At 39.0% G+C, this 20,977-nt stretch overlaps 1 protein-coding gene across 1 annotated transcript in view; it reads right to left on the bottom strand.

Annotated features, from left to right (window-relative positions):
* Window positions 1-9,999: 9,999 nt before the first annotated feature.
* LOC141147854 (uromodulin-like) overlaps window positions 10,000-20,977 on the bottom strand; it is a 144,635-nt gene continuing 133,657 nt past the window's right edge. Inside the window, exons 16-19 of the mRNA XM_073635021.1 lie at window positions 20,070-20,148; window positions 16,630-16,653; window positions 16,211-16,231; window positions 10,000-10,969 (exon numbers count right to left, since the gene is read on the bottom strand). Of these exons, the coding sequence (XP_073491122.1) occupies window positions 10,905-10,969; window positions 16,211-16,231; window positions 16,630-16,653; window positions 20,070-20,148 (189 nt within the window). The 3' untranslated portion in view covers window positions 10,000-10,904. The remainder of the gene's footprint in view (window positions 10,970-16,210; window positions 16,232-16,629; window positions 16,654-20,069; window positions 20,149-20,977) is intronic.

Genomic DNA, 20,977 nt, shown 5'->3' with positions numbered 1-20,977 from the left:
TTTTTGGATCTCCTAGAAGCTGTTAGCTTTTTTTCTGCTCCTAGAAGCTAAATAGTGTTATCGCTATGTATCCATGCACACTATATTATGCTATTAGCAATTTTTTGAGTTTCAGCATTTAGTAGCAGAAAAATAATGATTTTTTTTAGAGTTTTCGGAGCGTTTTCCCGGCAGAAAAAAAAAAACGCTCCTAAACACTCCTAAATACTTCTAAATACTACTAAAATGCTACTGAATCAGGGTTTACAAGATTGTGTCATCTATGAGTCAACACAGAAACATAGAAAAGAAATAAGGGCAGACATTTATACATGTTTTGAATTTTTTTTGTTTGTTTTGTTTGTTTGTTTGTTTTTTCATTTATTTATTATTTGTTTTTTTTAATTTTTTATTTTATTTTAGGTCTATGTCTGTTCCAAGCATGTTTGAAAAAGATCCACATTCTGGCCCAGGAAGTAGACGGTGACCATGGATGATGCCTGAACAGAGTTGGAGCCATGCTTGTGAGAGAAAAGCAAATAAAGTATTGTCAGGGGGAGATCTCTGCGAGAGGTAATAAATAACTGGAAGTGTTCCAATGATAGAGTACCGAGCACAGGACAACATATCTGATGTTAGGTCTGCTTTATAGCTCCTTTCCTGACATTATTCTTAGTGTATTCATAAGAGAGAGGAAAACACGATCATAATGCCACTTAAATGCCACATCTGTAGATAGCTTCAAAATCTAAAACATAATTGTGTTGGACTTTACTGGCACAAAAGGGAACACACACTGTAATTCATAAAAAAGTAAACATTTTATTACAATTAAGATTGATCCGTTAAAATTACGTTAAGGCTCGGTTCACATTAGTGCAACTTCGGATCTGACTTGTGAGACCCAAAGTCGCAGGTCATGCTCAGATCACGGTAGTTTTGGCTGTGAGATGCCATTTTTCTCTATGAAAGCTGTTCCAATTGACACTACTGAAGTCACTGCGACTTCAGAAAATCTGACTTTGTCACGGCTTCAATGCCAGAGAGTGTAAAACTCTCATCAAAGTCACTTTAAAGTCGTATCAAAGTCGGACTCCAAAGTTGTACTGAAAAATTGTGCAAGTCTGGAGTCAGCAAGTGGGAACCGAGCCGAAGAGCATAATAGGTTGATAAAAAGAAATATATGCTTGTTACACAACTTTGAAACCAACTGCGGCTTATTTACCACATACAGGGTTACAATATATGCAAAAAAATGGCTAATTGCTTCATTTAAGAAATATGTTGTGTTAAAATAAGTCCTCATGGGGACTAATTTCTAGTAAAAACTCTTCTAAGTGCTGCTTTATTAAGGTCTTTAGGATCTTCCTGACAATAGAAGTTAGCTCTGAGGAAGAGGGCCTGACCTTGACACCAAAGCATGTTAGATAGCCTCACCTACTACATTTCACTTTATGCATTGGAGAAGTTGTCTTTTCATACATTTAGTCTCTGAGGATGTGAAAGCACCCTGTACCTAGGATGTGATGGTTTTACCTCTTTTTTGAGCATTTTATTAAAAAAAGTTAACAATGTATTGGTGTTAAAAGGTTTTGCAATAGGCAGGTGTGTTCTTTCTTTCTCTGTTCCTTTAGTATCAAACATTATCCCAGTACGAGGAGAGCTGCGAGGCCTTAAGTGATTCCTACAAACCGTACACGCTGAACAGTATTGGAGGAGGAAAACTCTTCAGCCCAGTGTCCCAAATCTGTATTCTTCAAAACTTGAGCTCTGCTATTTCATGTATATTTAAACTAACTGGGCTGTAGTTATCTTATAAAAATGTAATCACTATTTAAATGTAGGCACCACACTGGCCTTGTGCCAAACCATTGGTACCAATTCAGCTATTAAAAGTCTAGAAACAATAGAAACAATGGCATTGAGCCAGAGCTCAGCTCTTTAAGGACACATGGGTGTAAGTCATCTAGTGCCTTGAATGATCTCGACACACTGTATGTTCTGAACAGTATTAGATGAGGAAAACTTATCAGCTCAGTGTCGCAAACCTGTATTCTTCAATACCTGAGCGCTGATATTGTATGTATATTTAAACAATCTTTTGGTACAAAACCAGCTATTAAAAGTCTATAAAAAGTAGAAACAATGGCTTTGAATCAGAGCTCTTCTCCTTAACCACTTCAACCCCGGAAGAATTTAACCCCTTCCTGACCAGAGCACTTTTTTGCGATTCGGCACTGTGTCGCTTTAACTGACAATTGCGCGGTCGTGCGACGTGGATCCCTATTTTTTGCGCTATAAACAAAAAAATAGTGTCAATTTTGAAAAAAACGCATTGTTTTTTACTTTTTGCTATAATTAATATCCCCAAAAAATATTTAAAAAAAGTTTAGGTCGATATGTATTCTTCTACATATAAGCGTTTATTGATTTGTTTGTGCAAAAGTTATAGCGTCTACAAAATAGGGGATAGTTTTATGGTATTTTTATTAATATTTTTTTTTTACTAGTAATGGCAGCGATCAGCGAATTTTATGATGACTGCAACATTATGGCAGACACATCGGACATTTTTGACACATTTTTGGGACCATTGTCATTTATACAGCAATCAGTGCTATACAAATGTAAATGACACTGGCAGTGAAAGGGTTAACCACTAGGGGCAGTGTAGGGGTTAAGTATGTCCTGGGGAGTGTTTCTAACTGTGGGGCGGGCGTGACTACATGTGACATGTCACTGATCTCTGCTCCCAATCACAGGGAGCGGAGATCAGTGACACTGTCACTAGGCAGGACGGGGAGATGCTTGTTTACGTCAGCATCTTCCTGTTCTTCCTCTCCGTGAGGTGATCGCGTGTATCCCCGCGGCGATCGAGTCCGGGGGACCCACGACCCGACTCACTGAGCTCCCGGACGGCGGCGCGCATGTAATGGCGCGGCGCCAAATTTAGAGGGACGTACGGGTACGCCCATTTGCCCAGCCATGCCATTCTGCCGACATACATCGGCGTCTGCCTGTCGGGAACCGGTTAAAGGAGAAGTATAGCCAAAGCTTGTTTGGTTGTACTTCTACTGTGGATTACAGGAGTGCAGTTTGTTTTGTACTCCTGTGACCTGTTTTCAGCAGAGACGTTATGAATGTCAACCCAATCACCACAACAATAAAGGCTGGATCCGCCAGGTGCCTGGTCTGATACCTGGATCAGCCTCTCAGAGAGCCCCTGAGAGCCTGAGACTGGACAGTATGCAGCTCTCTGCTCACAGAGCTCTGAAAAATGGTTGATCGCTGTTTGATCGCTCAGTTCTCAGTGCAGGGAACAGATGCAGCATCGGATCAATGCTGCATCCACCTAGGTAAGTATGAATCAAGAAAAAAAAATCCTTTACTTCTCTTTTCAGGACAAATGGGTGTAAGCCATCTATCTGGTCCTGGTGCTTTGTTCACCTTTAATAAGTCTAACTGTCCCTGGACCTTATCAATTTTGAGCCATTGTGGTTTGTTTGAGGCTGTGATAATACTATATACATTATTAACTTGACCACTTCTTACTTCCTTCATATACACAGATCTGAAGAAGGTATTCTATAGATTTGGCCACCTTTTGGGACCAGTCACCAACTTTGAGCTATCATGTAAGGATCCACAGACTCAGACTTTATTTTTTTTACAAATAGTATCTTTAAACAATTTTGAAGATTTGTATTTGTATCTTTCCCAACCTGTTTTTGCCCTGTCAGATTTATGTGTTTCCATACATAATATATTATAGTATTAAGTTTGCTGAAAACCTGACAAATGATATATAAAGGGGGATGGTGATGCACCTTTCACAATGTTCTAAGTCCAGGATCTACACCTCCCTTGCTGGGGTCTGTACATGTTTTATTGAGGAATGGATCTAGGTCCTCCATATAGTGTCTGCTCTCCACTGTCAACCACTATATCATAGACCACCCCTAACCCTCCCACCCAGGTTTAACCACATCACTTGACCTGAATCTACTCACCAGCCATCCCATGAAGAGCACACGGCAGGACCAGGAGGACGAGAAGAGACATCATCCTTCTCTTTGTGGTTTCTCCTTTCTGTATCAATCCTTCATGAACACAAACTTCTCCCAACAACGGCTTGTTCACAAATATGATATCAGCTTTGCTGCCTCCTTTTTATAATGCTTCTTTGCAAGTTGGGAAAAACACACATTGTCCCTTGGCACATTCCACGTTATATTTAATGTTAACTTCCTTATACTCGACCTTTACTGTCACACCAAAAAAGTTACTGTTGCTGTCCAAATAATTAATAACTGCTTAAAACCCATTGAGCCCCTGGGGGAAATTCTTCAAATATTTCCAATAAATGACTTAATTGAGTTATCTATAGCTATTGTAAGAAAAACATCTCTCTGCAGTTAATGAACAGAGATATATACTACCCAGCATTAAAAAAAAAACAACTCAACTCAATGGGCCGTATATAATATAAACAGTGTACAGAAGAAGATAGAAGATTGAAAAAAGAAGAAGCATTTAAATAAAGGAATTGTCAAAAACTTTCTCTTGTCATTTTTTTAAATTTTTGACAGTTTTTTGGTGAAATGGTAGGGATACTTTTATACCCCCTTGCCATTTTTACACAGGGGGAGGGCTGGGATCTGGGGGTCCCCTTGTTAAAGGGGGCTTCCAAATTCCGATAAGCCCACCACCAGCAGACCCCCACAACCACCAGGCAAGGGTTGTGGGGATGAGGCCCTTGTCCCCATCAACAAGGGGACAAGTTGTTTTGGGGGCTACCCCAAAGCATCCTCCCAATGTTGAGGGCATGTGGCCTGGTACGGTTCAGGAGGGGGGCGCTCTCTCGTCCCCCCCTCTTTTCCTGCGGCCTGCCAGGTTGCGTGCTTGGATAAGGGTCTGGTATGGATTTTTGGGGGTACCCCACACCATTTTTTTTTAAATTTTGGTGCGGGGTTCCCCTAAAAATCCATACCAGACCTGAAGGGTCTGGTATAGATTTTGAGGGGGACTCCATGCCATTTAAAAAAAAAAATTGACAGGGGTTCCCCTTAATATCCATACCAGACCTGAAGGGCCTGGTATGGAATTTAGGGGGACCCCCCACGTCATTTTTTTTTTAAATTTTGGTTTGGGGTTCCCCTGTGGGGAATTCCCATACCGTTTTTATCAATGAACTTTTATGTGTATTGTCGGACCGGCAATTCATTAATAGCCGCGAGTAGTTTTAAATGACTTTTTTTACTTTGAAATCTCATTTTGCTGTCAGACTGTTCTAAACACGGGAAACATGCACCCCTTTACAGGCATACTATAGACACCCCCCAGGTACGAAATTTAAAGGGATATTACACTTTTATTGTTTCACTTTAAGCATTATTAAAATCACTGCTCCTGAAAAAAGTCAGTTTTTAAAACTTTTTTTGCATTGATCCATGTCCCCTGGGGCAGGACCCGGGTCCCCAAACACTTTTTATGACAATACCATGCATATAAGCCTTTAAAATTAGCACTTTTGATTTCTCTCATAGACAGAATATTGCGGGGTATTGTGGGGTATTGCAGAGTATTGCAGGGTGTTGCAGAGTATTGCAGGGTATTGCAGAGTATTGTGGGGTATTGCAGGGTATTGCAGAGTATTGCAAGGTATTGCAGGGTATTGCAGAGTATTGCAGAGTATTGCAGAGTATTGCAGGGTATTGCAGAGTAGTGCAGGGTATTGCAGAGTATTGCAGGGTATTTCTGAGCATGGAGGGATGGCTGAGCATGGATGCATGGAGGGGGCGTTCGAGAGCGGGATTCTGGGAGGACGTCATAGTACGCCCTCCCAGGGTTAAGCAACCACCCTGTAGCCGTCATTCGGCTATGGGCCGGTTGCTAAGTGGTTAATAATTACATTTATAATTATAAAATATTTTTTGTTTGCTTTGTTCATTAACATTTTTACACCTTTAACATGTATTTACAGATTGCACATTGAAAAAAGCACACAATACATTTATTTAATTTGTAAATAACTTTTCAATGCTTTGTACCAAAATCATAATTTTATGTTTTATGTGCCATAACACTATTCATTTTTAAACTAACACTGCTCAAAAAGAAAAAAGTATGTTTTTTGTTTAGTTTTGTTATGTTTAATTGTGTAAGGATTGTGCAAAAAAAATCAAGACAATATTCAAGAGAAGAAAGCCTTGTTTGTCCTAAAAAAAACCCCAAAAAAACAATTTATGTATTCCGTTGTTATCCTAAGTAATAACAAAGTTATTGCCAAATAAACAGGTCTATAGCAAAAATAAAAATTGCTCTGGTCCATAGGGGGTGAACAGGTGTGAGTGCCGAAGTGGTTAAGGAGCGGGGCCACCACGTCCTTACCAACCAATCACTCATTCAGCTGCCAGTGGGGTTCTCCTGCTAACAGCTGAAATGTAAATAAAACAGTTGCCAGCAGGTAACAGTAGATGGTATCAGCGAGTACAAAAAGCAAGTATTGGTACTCCTACTCACTGTAAAAAAAAATGGTATCAATGAATCCCTAATTCTAATCTCTCTCCACTCTGTCCAAAAAAAAAAGGTTACCATTAATTACTCTTTAGGGTCTGGTATGGATTTTGAGGGGGCCCCCACATCATTTTTTTTTTAAATTTTTGCGTGGGGTTCCCCTTAATATCCATACCAGACCTGAAGGGCCTAATATGGAATTTGGGGGGACCCCCACGTATTTTTTTTTTTAATTTTGGTTCGGGGGTTACCCTGTGGGGGAATCCCATGCCATTTTTAACAATGAACTTTTATGTGTATTGCTGGGACCGACAATTCATTATAGCCGCGAGTAGTTTTAAATGACTGAGGATACAAAATAAGGTAGTACTTATTTACCAGGGAGGCAGACTTTTTAGGCTAAGAAAAAGTGGAGAAGATATAGCAGTATAAAAAATATAAATTTATTGAAAAATACAAATATCTAAAAAACAAAATGACAGTTGTAACATAAAGAATCTATAATTATTGTGCAGTGAGCCCTTGTATGTCATTTTAAATGACTTTTTTTCCTTTAGAAATATACTTTTTCTGTCAGACTGTTCTAAACACGGGAAACATACGCCCCTTTACAGGCATACTATACACACCCCCCAGGTATGAAATTTAAAGGAATATTACACTTTTATTGTTTCACTTTAAGCATTATTAAAATCACTGCTCCCGAAAAAACAGCCAATTTTAAAACTTTTTTTGCATTGATACATGTCCCCTGGGGCAGGACCCAGGTCACCAAACACTTTTTATGTCAATAACTTGCATATAAGTCTTTAAAATTAGCACTTTTGATTTTTCATGTTCGAGTCCCATAGACTTTAATGGTGTTCGCGTGTTCGAACAAATTTTTTGCCTGTTTGCATGTTCTTGTGCGAACCGAACAGGGGGGTGTTCGGCCCATCCCTACAGTTGAGTCTCCTGTTGGTGTGCCCTGTGGTTCCCTATGGTTGGATGATACATTACTACAAGGTCCATGCACCTCTGAACTTTTACAGACCACCTATGATTTGGGGTCTTCTGATCTAGTAAGAGGCTGTGTGTGACTTGGTGGTGGGATTCATTGGTGGCATTCCAAACAAGATCTTTTTTTTGAAGAAGCTAATGGGACTGTTTTGTTTATATGTTAACACATGGTGTTAATGGACTATTTTAATTCTGTTTTCACAAATGGTGTTAATGAAATTGTATTGGTATATTTGTATTATGTATTTGAGATCACTTTCACATTCATGATTTTTTAAAGGTACACAAATTAAACCTTCCTTTCTGGGTTCCAAAATGTTTTTTTTTTCGGATCTAGACCCTTCGTACAATGTCTTATGTCCACCATCAGCCACTATGCCATAGACCACCTCTAACCCTCCCTTCCAGGTTTAATCACATCAGCTGACATGGATTTACTCATGGGTCCTCTCATGAGGAGCACACAGCAGGACCAAAAGGAAGAGAAGAGACATCCATCTTCTCATTCTGGATTCTCTTTTCTGTATCGATCCTTCAAGAACACAAACTGCTCCTAACAATAGCTTGTTCATGAATATAATGTCAGTTTTGCTGTCACCTTCTTAAGTTTCTCCACAAATGGAAAAAACATAAAATGCATCTTGTTACATTCCTTATCGTATTTAAAATTTGACTTCCTTGTACTTTTACCTTTGTGACACTGAAAAAATGTTAATGATGTTGCCCAAAGCATTTTTAGCAAATTACCTGACCACTCTTTGAGACTTTGAGGTCAATTAGTTAAAAAGTTAACTTATTTCCTTTTTGTAAGAACAGTATGATCATCACTTCCATTTTTATTTTTTTTTACAGTTTATCTCTTTAAGTAGCTCTTCAGTACATTAATATTATAACACCAGATAGATATTGCAGAATGGATGATTATTTTCTTTTATTTTCTATTCTATTCTATTCTTTTATTTTCTATTTTGTACCTATTCTTTTATATTCTATTTTATTCTATTCTATTATTTTCTAATATTTCCTTTTCTATTTATTTATTTTCTATTCTATTTTCTTCAATTATTTTATTTTATATTCTGTTCTGTTTAACTCTCTTCTCTATTATTATTTTCTATTATTTTCTAATGAATTATATTCTATTATATTCCTTTATTTTCTATCCTATTTTATTTTGCTCTTGTATTCAAATTCATATTTATTTTTTAATTTGATTCAAATTGAATTTGAATTAGAATTTTGGTCAAATTGTTTTGTTATTTTGGATTTGTTACAATATGTCACGGTGGCCAAGACCATACAGAGGTTTAACAGAACAGGTTCCACTCAGAACAGGCCTCACGATGGTCGACCAAAGAAGTTGAGTGCACATTCTCAGCGTCATATCCAGAGGTTGTCTTTGGGAAATAGACGTATGAGTGCTGCCAGCATTGCTGCAGAGGTTGAAGGCGTGGGCGGACAGCCTGTCATACACCGCAGGCTGCATCAAATTAGCCTGCATAGCTGTCATCCCAGAAGGAAGCCTCTTCTAAAGATGATGCACAAGAAAGCCCACAAACAGTTTACTGAAGACAAGCGGACTAAGGAGATGGATTACTGGAACCATGTCCTGTGGTCTGAGACCAAGATAAACGTATTTGGTTCAGATGGCGTTTAAGCGTGTGTGGCGGCAACCAGGTGAGAAGTACAAAGACAAGTGTGTCTTGTCTACAGTTAAGCATGGTGGTGGAAGTGTCATGGTCTGGGGTTGCATGAGTGCTGCCGGCACTGGGGAGCTACAGTCCATTGTGGGAACCATGAATGCCAACATGTTCTGTGACATACTGAAGCAGAGCATGATCCCCTCCCTTCAGAGACTGGACCGCAGGGCAGTATTCCAACATGATAATGACCCCAAACACACCTCCAAGATGACCACTGCCTTGCTAAAGAAGCTGAGGGTAAAGGTGATGGACTGGCCAATCATGTCTCCAGGCCTAAGCCCTACTGAGCATCTGTGGGGCATCCTCAAACGGAAGGTGGAGGAGCGCAAGATCTCTAACATCCACCAGCTCCGTGATGTCGTCATGGAGGAGTGGAAGAGGTCTCCAGTGACAACCTGTGAAGCTCTGGTAAATGCCATGCCCAAGAGGGTTAAGGCAGTGCTGGAAAATAATGGTGGCCACACAAAATATTTACACTTTGGACCCAATTTGGACATTTTCACTTAGGGGTGTACTGACTTTTGTTGCAAGCGGTTTAGACATTATTGGCTGTGTGTTGAGTTATTTTGAGGGGACAGCAAATTTACACTGTTATACAAGCTGTACACTCACTACTTTACATTGTAGCAAAGTGTCATTTCTTCAGTGTTGTCACATGGAAAGATAGAAGAAAAGATTTACACAAATGTGAGGGGTGTACTCACTTTTGTGAGATGATGTACATCAGTTATCTGGGAGGATTCCATGATATACCTTTTCCAAAAAAGACAGACCAACGCAAATCCTTTTGCACACCATTTATTTTATCTGTATGATATTTATTGAAAAGCATTTCCATATTTGTTTTTATTCCAAGATAATAGTGATTAGTGATAGTCTTAATAATCAGATATAGAAAATAATCACATAAAATGCCATCAAAAAGATTCCCCTTAACCCACATACTGTATATATCTCCTATCTATCCCAGATGTAAATCATACCTTGGAGAAACCTCCTACTTTGGGGAGTTTTTAGTCTTATAGAAGTTTCCAAATTTTTGACCTGCTTTTGTCTTTTCTCCTTCTCCTGGCTATGCTGGTCAGCAAACTTCTCACATATTTATTAATGTTTTCATGTTTTAAGTCGCATAAGATTTAATTGATATGCTGGGAACTCGGACTGTAGAAGTTCTCCCAATATTTACCATCTTGCCAAGACTTTGTCTGCAGTAGAAGATCACGCTTTGCTTTGAGTATTTATAGAACCCTTCCACATGTATAATTACACCGATCTACAAATCTGGTACCAATTCACACTGATGAGTGATTTTCTGCTTGTAGCTCTAAAATACTCAGCAAGGCAAATCCCATTCATTTCAATGGCCCTGTTTACATCTAAGCGTTCTGTCACCAGAAGCAAAATGCCTGTCGCTCAGAAAAAGTACACAAGCTTCTTTTTGGCAGATTTGGCCTCATAGACTTCAATGGGAACACCTGAAAATTCAGTGCAAGTGCAACATGAGCATTTAATGAGCATTTTGTCACTCGTTTTCTACTCAAACAGCAGCTCTCCATCCCTAATCTCCTCAACTTCTCCTCCCCCTAGTGCTTCCTATTGGCTAAACAAAAACATCTGAAGTTGTAAAATGCTTTTAATACACTTATAAGAACCCTCAATTAAAAATGCCTGAAAGACTCTCTGCTCAGATGTGAATTCTGCCCAATACTAGTACAATAGTAACAGGAAAACAATGGCGGAGATGAAGAGCTTTGCAGTTGGTACAGCGGTGCCTGGAAGACAAAACAACATAAATGGTCAACAAAAAAAATCTTAAACTTTATGTAACAATCATCCAATGTGTACACTGTTCTCCCCAAGGAGAACAGTAAGACATTATCGGAGAACTGTGCAGTGACCGCTCCCCCCCGCAGTCTGTGTATACCAAATCCAACTAGTCAAATGTAAGAGCTTTACTACAGAATAATGTGTCTGGGAGAGAAAGATTATATGAGGACATCCCCCCAACTCTATTGCCCATGGGCACCATAAGATATTTACGGTTTTTGATGGGAAACGTAGATTTAGTACTCTGTCCCATCTTCCTAGGTGACCTGTAATGTTAGTTGTGATGTCAGAGAGGGTTCCCCCTCAATACACATCCAACCAACAAGCAACTAGCAGGGAGGCAACTGCTTTGCTAGCGAGTGCCCGTCTCTGGTTCCCTGTACTTGCCCGGGGGAAGAATCAGGATGAGGAATGCAGGTGGACAGGTTTGGAAACATTGCACAGTGAGGACTCTCATTGCTGTCTGGATGCCATACAATGTGCAGGTTAAAAGTTCATGCAGACAGCAGCTGTAGACTGTCAGTGGATTGCTCCTTTAAGTATACTTCCTAATCACTTATATCAGTGTCTGCTTCCGAACGTATGTGTAACTGATTCAGTAATTACATGAAAAAGACTGATAGCAGTTGGAGCTTGGCCAGTCTTTCAGATGGGCTTCAGACACTTTAACCTCCACTGGACTGGGCTTTTTTTTTCTGTGGGGCTGCATATATGCTTTTCTGTCTTTGTGCTGGGAGTGCACAACACAGCGCTCTGCCAGCACAGAGACCAGGGTCACACTGTGATCCCCAGGTCATGTACTAAACATTGGGACCTGGAACTCCCAATTCCAGGTCACCTGATTGCTGCGATAGCCTCCGATTGGCTATCACATGGATCAGTCACTGTGAAGCCCACCCCTGTGTTTCTTTCTCTGTGAATGGAGAGGAAAGATACTCTTTCTTTCTCTCCTTGCAGAGGGACAAACAACAACTGTGTGTAAAAAAAAATAAAAAATACTAGTAATAAAATAAAAAACAAAGAAAAAATACCTTGATCAAGGTTTGATCTAGGTCAGTGCCAGGGTTAGTGTTTTGGGACAAGTAAGGGTCAAAGGTCCGGGTCAAAGGTCATTGTCAGTATATTTTGGGCAGGCTTTTTTTTAACCATTTTGTAATTTGGTATTAGTGTCAGTTAGGTGTTTATTTACTACAGTTAGAGGGGGCAAATTTAGTCACAATTCTGCAAAGAAACCAATCAACTTCCAGGTTTTATTGCTAAAGCTTAATTGAACAAACTGAGGTCAGAAGCTAATTGGTTTCTCTGCAGAATTGTGACTAATTTTGCCCTCTCTAGCTTTAGTAAATAATCCCCTTAGCGTCAGTGTGTTTTAGGAAGGTAAAAAAATGCAAAACGTGCAGTTTTGTGTCTGGTCTGCACTACTTTGGGTTGTTCTTCGGTAGGTTGTGGTAGTAACAAGAAATATACAGCTATATTTAAAAAAACTATTTTTTCTTTACTATTTTGGGCCAGTCTTCTTTTCATAATAAAAAAAATCAGGAGCTATCCAGTACCACTTACCACCAAATGAAAGCCTAATTTGACCTGAAAAAAACAAGGTATAATCTACCTGGATGCACAGAGTAGATGATATGTACGGTTTTACTAACACATATCAAAATTGCAAAATTGGGTTTAGGCATTTAGATTTGATTGACCCTTATGCATGAAGGGGTTAACATTTGTTTTACCATTAGACACAAAGGGGTTAAAGACATCTTTACATGAGTCCTTAGAATGTTCTTGGGTTAGAGGAATTGTGAGAAATCTTCTATATACAGTAAAACCTTGGATTGCGAGCATAATTTGTTCCAGAAACATGCTTGTAATCCAAAGCACTTGTATATCAAAGTGGGTTTCCCCATAGGAAATAATGGAAACTCAAATGATTCGTTCCACAACCATTTATTCCTAGGTCTTTCAGTTTATAGTCCATATAAAAAGATTATAGCAATGTGATAGGTTGTGTAACCATAAAATGTCCATCCACAAATGGAAGCCTCCACAAGGGGATTAGAAGCAAAATCCAGCAGGAGCTACAGAGTATAAAAGAGAAGAGAGGCGCCTCTAAGTGTAGCAATATGTTGCTAAATGTGGTACCTTCATTAAATGTAACCATATTGCTACACTTAGAGGCGCCTCTCTTCTCTTTTATACTCAGTTGTGAATTGAGGCTATTTGTATATCAAGACATCGCTTGTATATCAAGTCAAAATGTATTAAAAAAATTTGCTTGTCTTGCAAAACACTCTCAAACCAAGTTACTCTTAACCCAAGGTTTTTCTGTACCGTCCTTGGGAAGGAATGGGCTTCCTCAAATAAGACTCTTGGGCCATGTGCACACTATTGCAAATTGGATGAGGAATTCCCTGCATCCAATTCACACAGCAGGAGATTGTGACTGACTCTCTATGGAGTCGATTCACACATCTCCAAGGCGGGTCCGGTGCAAATTGCATAGGACCCTGTGCATCTTTTGGTCCATTTTAGGTCCAAATTCAGCCAAAAATTTGGCCTGAAATCAAACCTGAAACGGTGATTGGAGACACACCGGACTCCTGCTGTGAGCCTCTGTGTGTTCTAGTGTGAACCCAGCCTTAGTTTACAGATATTCAGGAGGGGCAGCACTGTATGCGCTAAACTAATATTCTCTGAAAAAATAATAAATCCACAATAAATACACACTGGTGAATAATTATTAATTGAGTGACACATTAAAACCTTGTGCTCATAGTATAAATAAATACGCAAATCCTTCTCATTACCTTCTTAGAAACTTTGCATCCCAAAAGGTTTATGTACAAATGTGCTATCACATAAAATGTGAAAACTAATAGAGTGCTCAATAATATAGCTGTCTTAATATAATTTCTGTGTAAACATTGAAATCTTCAGTGCCAATTCTGTAATATATCATTGTGCATCGTGCTAAAAATAAGTATCCTGTGACCATAGTGATAAGCGCCTACCTATATACACCTCATGGAAAACTCACTCACCAGATTTCCTGTGACCCTTTATATCATAAGAAAGGTCTCCGTGTGCTTTTTCTATTTCTGCTGTTCCTCTTTAAGATCTCCTCCTTTACTCCTTTTGTTCTCCAATCCCCTGCCAGTTTCATTCACTCTCTATGCCACCACCAAATAAAATAGGGGAAACCCAAATAGTGTACTTAATTAACCACAACATGCACAAATTGCACACACATTCTGCATAGATTCATATGCCTCTATTTCTGGCCCCAATCCAAGATGTCTGTACACTCCATGGACAAGATGTGATGTTACGTGTATAGCCCCACCCAATATGTTTCGTCTAAAGGATGAATTCAGGGATTCTGGTCTGTGGAGCACACAGTCATCATGGATGGGGGCCAGTAGTGCAGTTTACATGTACGATACCTATATCTATGCAGAGTGTAAGTGCAACATTTGTGTATGTTTTGGTTTATATAAAATAAGATGGCGTTACACTATTTGGGTTTCCTAAATTTTATTTGGTGGTGCATAAAGGCTGGAGGACACTGGCTCTAAGGCAGGGGATTGGAGGTCAGAGGAGCAAAGGAGAAGATCTTAAAGAGGAACAGCAGAACTAGAAAAAGCGCATGGAGAACTTCTTATGATATAAGGGGTCACATGAAATCCAGTGAATGAGTTTTCTGCAAGATGTATGTGGATGGGCCCTTATCACTATGGTCATCACATTTCCGTTGAAACACATTAAACTATAAAATATAGAATTGGCACTAAAGATGTGTTCACGTGCATTATATTGAGAGCACTATATTATTGAACTCTTTATTGGCTTACACTATTTATGTGGTAGATAGTTATGTGCAATTCCTTTTGTTACAAATCAAAATTCGGAAAAAAAAATCATTATTCAGAGATTCAGATGTAGATGAATCTCCGACTGACAATAGTAATGAATTTCAACAAATCCAAAAATTAATTATAATGAACCAATACAATCATTTGTTTCATTTGGATGACATGATGCAATAGTTTGGGCCTTTTGGTAATGTTTGAAGCTTCCAAAAAAAAAATAACGACATAAAAAATACATCCGAAAATAATTTTGCTCAATTAGTTCTTTCGGTTCCATCTCATTTTTATTTTGCATTAACATTTTTCATAATAATAAAAAAATGCACTACATATGAAATGGAAACACATGGATGTTGGATGGAGGTGGATCCATCAGAATCATAACCTAATAAATGAATCTGAAATTAATTTTGTTCCATTCGTTCTTTCAGATCTCATCCAATCAGGGCATTCCATTTCTCTTTAAAACAAATAAACATAACAAATTAATCCGGAATTATTTTCTATTATTTTTCTATTCGCTTCTTTGAATATTGTAGAAGTCAGCTCATTTCATTTCACTTTGTGGGTTGGACTATCTGAATTTGAATATACAAGACAAATCCGAATATACAAAACAAACTCAGAAAATATTAAACAAATCCGAATATATGAAAATAATCTGAATATACAAAAAATTCCTGAAAACAAATCATTCTAACATAATGATTATGACAAAACAAATTGACAAACTTAACAAATGAATCTGAAACTAGAGAATTTTTTTTATTGTGCACATCTCTAGTGGTAGCACATTTGCTCATGAAAGTTCTGAGGAGCATATTTTCTAAGAAGGTAGTGAGGAGGATTTGTGTATTTATTAATACTGTGAACACATTTGTTACTCAATGAATAATTTTTCACCAGTGTTAATTTAGAGTTTTTGTTTTTTATTTTGAGTATATTGGTTTAGAACATTCAGCTCTGGACCTCTTAAATATCTGTATAGTATCTTTACCTTCCTTATTAGCAACTGTACTTACCAATCAGAAAATTGTATTTTTCATGGGCGCAGAGCTAATATTAGAATTATTCTAAGACACTTAGGTTTTCCCATAGAATGAATAACCCTGATCCCTCTATACAAAGAAAAAACCTTCACATTACTGAAATTCCACCTAATTTAAAAGAATGTTTGAAAGGAACACGCCTTCCCTGGAATAGGGACTCCGCCTAATAATTTAGTCATTTTTAATCCCAATGAGTTACTGCACCAGTCAGCCAAGTTTTATCCACTTTGGCTAAATACAATTCATTACAATATTTAATTTCCTCTCTTACCTCCACCAGAAGACAGATTAACTGGAAATGAAATACAAAAAAAAAAATTATTTTATAGCAAAATTACGTTATTCATCATGTTTGTTCTATAATATATATATACGTCGGAGCCTTGATTAGCTCCCAAAGCTGCTGTGATGGGAACTACAAATATCAACACACATTTGAATTCATTTCTATTAAACAATCATGCTGGGGGAAATTTCTATGCTTCTAAAATCTCCCCTTTTTCTGTCTGGGTGCCGAAAATGAGCGCAGCTGCTCTCCACATGGATGAAATTAACTCCTTCAGTTTTTCAGCCACATAGTTTTACCAGCAACCAATGAGGGAATGTCTACTTAATTCTATTGTATACTTCTTTCATATGTGATGTACTATAAAATTCAATTACAGCTAATTATATAAAAAACAAGCTCACCTCCAACAGGCGGAACAGTAGTAGCTGAAAGTGAAATAAAGATACAACTATTATTAACATCATTTTTATGATGAACTTTTTATTATTTTTGTTATTAACTTAATTATTAGCTTAATTTTTGATTTTTAGAATTCTAAAGCATTATTGTTCTTTTTTTATCAATTATTTCTAGTTTATCAGATCAGCTACTGAAATGATGCCTACTATAGGTGTCATATCCAATTTGTTACAAATAAAGGAATAGACATAAAAGAAAAAAAACAGAACAGCATGTCATTACTTCTACATCAACAAGTTATTTTAAAATTTTAGCCATTGTTTTAGTCCATTGATTTCCTTTTATAAATATAAAAGATATGTCATGTAAAAATAGTGCAAGTAAAATGTGTGGGTTGTGATGTGAGTAAAATGCCTGAATATTCTGCATATAACAGTAATTATACAAAGAGGGAAAATAATATGATTTTTGACATACTGGTAAAATCTTTTTCTTGGAGTGTATTTTGAGACACAGGATAATTATTTGTTACATTGGCTATTATGTAGCTACTTTTAGGTGATTGGATAAAAAAGGGATGTTTTCAAAGACATCCTCCTTTTTAGCTCCTCCCACTCAAGAATGGTTTTTCAGTTTTGTAACAAACAAAAATGGAGTTCAGAAGAGGAGGGGGGTATGTGTCCCTTTCTGTACTCCCATAAATGGGTTTTACTGGTAAGTCAAAAATGGAATTTTGTTAGTCATACAGTACAGGACACAGAATCTTTGGTCATTACTCTGGGACATCCGAAAGTAAGGCTCAGCAGACTCAGAGGATACAAGAAAAGCAATGACACAGGAAAATGGTTAGTATCTAGCATCTGTAATAGAAAGGAAACATAACATCCACATTGTAACAAATGATGATCAGTACAGAGACACAGGCACAGTGGGAGATAACAGCGTTGAATGCAGTGTAAAGACGGAGTCTGAACTGACTTGCTGATACAGCAGAGCATAACACATAGTAGGTTTCTTGCTGTAGCCCCGCCCACTCCCAATGGTGGGATTGTGTACCGAGTCTCCGCTCACAGTGGTATTGCTGTGTTATGCTTGTCAGCTCAGGCTCTGTCTTTGTACTGCATCCAGCACAGTTATCTCCCACGGTGCCTGTGTTACTGTACTACGGAGTGCCCATCATCCTTCATTACAATGTAAGAGGATAATATATCTCCTTTCTATGATCTTAACCCCTGATGAAGTCACTTGATGTTAAGATACGCATCAGTATTGGAGCAATAGGCGGAAAGTGTAAGTGACACAAGCGTACGAGCTAGTGGAGTGTTACCTGAGATTTTTAAATCCAAGTTAGTGTACCAACTCTATGTATTTTTAATAAAACTATGTTTTAAGTTGTAGTATGCTATTTGGGATCTTTCTTCCACCTTTACCACCCTAACTGAGCTAACTGGAGAGGAGGCTGCACCCACCCACTCTAAGGATCCATTGCTGCATCCATCCATATAGGAACCCTCTGAAGACCCTTGTTTGTGGCATCAGATCCAGTTCATGCTGTAACCTTACAGCAGTAAGGTGAGGGGCTAGTGCACATTTAGGTGAAACTACAGTGGATTGGCCAGGCATCGGCCAGCTTTGTTTCACGGTTCACTGTGAATATAACACATTCATCAGTTTTGGACTGTTTTACTTTATCTTGCACAGGAGCTGATATAGTATTTTATATTCTTTGGGGCTAGTCTACACCTCTGTATTTGTATTTGAGCAAAGTGGTGGCTCATTGGATTTTTTGTTTGATTTATATTCATTTTCATGTTTTGCAATATCACCATGTGCCATTTTTTTTCTCCGTACTATGCAGTGTCTCACACGGCATCATCTGCACTTTGCACTTTTGCACCAACTCACCTGTTTATGTTTCATGCATTATATGTCACTTTTCAAGATTTACAGTTAGGTCATTTGCATTTGCACTTTATTATAGACCTTGTTCATCAGTTTTTAAGATTCACACTGCTACTTTTTTGCATTTGAACTTTACTCAAGTTCACTTTAATCACTCATGTCAGAGTCCACAGCACAGCACCATTAATTACTCATCAGGACGTGAGACTTGTTTCCCAATTGGTCAAAGCATCAGGTGACCCTTTTGGATGCCTAGCGCTTAGGCAGAAGAGAGAGGAGACACACGGTGGAGGAAGCCGCTGGAGGTGTGGACACCAGAGCCACTGCCTTCACCCCAGGAGAGAAGGAGAGCACACCACTGCCCACCACCTAGATCCCTAGATTGGGTAAGTGACGGACCGCCAGCCACCCGGGGGGGTGGTAGTGCCGGCCGCCTGAGGGGTGGTTGTTTGCCGCCCCCCCAAAAGAAAATCCAACCAGCCTCCACTGGTCCAAGTCAGGTCCTCCAGCTCTGTGGATGTTTTATGAACTTTTATGTGGATGTGACATAAAAGCCTACTGTGGAAGTGACTCCAGCACTGGGTTGGAAACCCCAAACTAAAGGGAGAGTCTGGGCTTGGGGTCAGATGCATAGGGGTAGTCCCTTATGTTCCATGCTGATGAAATAGTGAGTTGCAACAGTCTGGGCAAATGTAGACATGGTACTGCCTCAAAGGGGCAACCTTTAAATCCAGGAAAATCATGCAGGCACAAAGCAAGACAGAAGTTTTTCCCAGGGAAGGAAGATCCTGGACTGGGCCATAACATCAATGACTTTCGTAGGCTGAGGATCAAGCCAAGGCTTTGCAGGATCTCCATTGTCCACTGGATGTTAGCTGACAGAAATATGGATAACATTGATGGGGAGGATAGATAGGAATGTGTAAGTAGGCTGCCTGAATGCCTACTGAAGCAAAAAGTATCCCAGAAAGAAGGAGGCAATTACTGGCCTGGCAGTCTCCATGTGGAACTTCTGAATGAATTGAGAATCTTTAGATCCAAATTGGAACAGACTCCTCCATTTGGTTTGCCAACTGTAAAGAGGTCTGTGCAGAATCCCTGTAAATTTTCCTCTTTTAGTACAGGGGTAATAACTCCTTGAGACAGGAGCTGCTGAACAACAGCAAGGAGATTTAACCACCCTTGCTGCCAAAGTAGTTGCAGTGGCTATGGTGCAGCAATGAATACTATCAGAAGAATGATCAGCATGAGAAAATTCAATCGGAAAAGGAAATTTCTCCAAACCATCACTAGTGAAAAACTGTGCCTATCTGGGAGTGGGAGGTTTTATATAGGGGGATGTCCCTGTCTCTTTTTTACCAGTATCCAATAACCTGAAGGTAAATGCACAATACCCAGTGCAATGACTAAAGATCCTGTGTCCCCTGTACAAATAAAACCTTCTTTGATAAGCATTGTTTTGTGAACTACATATTCAAATTTAAATATTTAGGATACATCAGATATTTCCAAAAATAGTCTTTATAAAAATAGGTCTTACCTTTCTGGTATATAGGTCCAAGAGTTATATTTTTCACATCATTATTGTCATTCGAAGCAGATCTCATAGCAGGACAACTCTAAAATCAGAAAACTGGGTCATTAAAATCTTAACCAGAAACAATAATAGAGATGTTTAGATTCATATTACTGTACATTTTTACAGTTTACTGTTCTAAATGAAGTCAAATACTCATGATTATAAATAGTTTTTTCCAACTTTATGAAAAAAACTTTATGAAAAAAAAGCCTTAGTTTTAATGTTAAAGGTAATTTTGCAAAATGTCCTCAGCCAGCAGTCTTCTGGCTACCAATGATTTTACAGTGGGTGGAACATGATAGGGAAGCTGAGACACTAGTACTCCATCAGGTCCGCTCTTTTCTGGTAATTGACAGCAGAGAGTAGATGGATTCTACAGCCGATAGCAGGTTGTCAATGGGCTATGGATCCACCCACAACCTGCTGTCAATCACAGGTGGAGCAGATCCAATGGATAACTAGTATCTGTGAATCCCCATCAGGCTCCATCACCTAAAAATACAAAGTTCCTCGTTTCTGTACACCTACATGTCATGTGGAGGCACATCAGAATTCTAAGAAGTGCCTTAGACACTTTATGACTTCCCCTGATTGTTTTCATAGATACCCCTAAGGCAGAGTTCCCCAACCCCCCAGGCCACGGCCCACTGCCGGGCCATGGCTTGTTTGCAGCCGGGCTGACGGGTGACGGCGGGCAAGCAGAGAGATGACATCTCTCACCGTCTGCCTGGAACACCGCTCTTCTGCCCACACAGTGGGGCCGCTACACTGTGGTGAGGAGGGGGAGCAGAGAGATGAGATCATCTCTTACCGTCCGCCCAGATTACCGCTCTTCTGCCCACACAGCGGGGCCGCTTCACTGTGGTGGG

This window comes from Aquarana catesbeiana, linkage group LG06, assembly GCF_042186555.1.
Source record: "Aquarana catesbeiana isolate 2022-GZ linkage group LG06, ASM4218655v1, whole genome shotgun sequence".
Classification (NCBI taxonomy): Eukaryota; Metazoa; Chordata; class Amphibia; order Anura; family Ranidae; genus Aquarana; species Aquarana catesbeiana.
The sequence above is the reverse complement of the archived record's forward strand: the minus strand, read 5'-3'. Positions and strand labels throughout refer to the sequence as shown.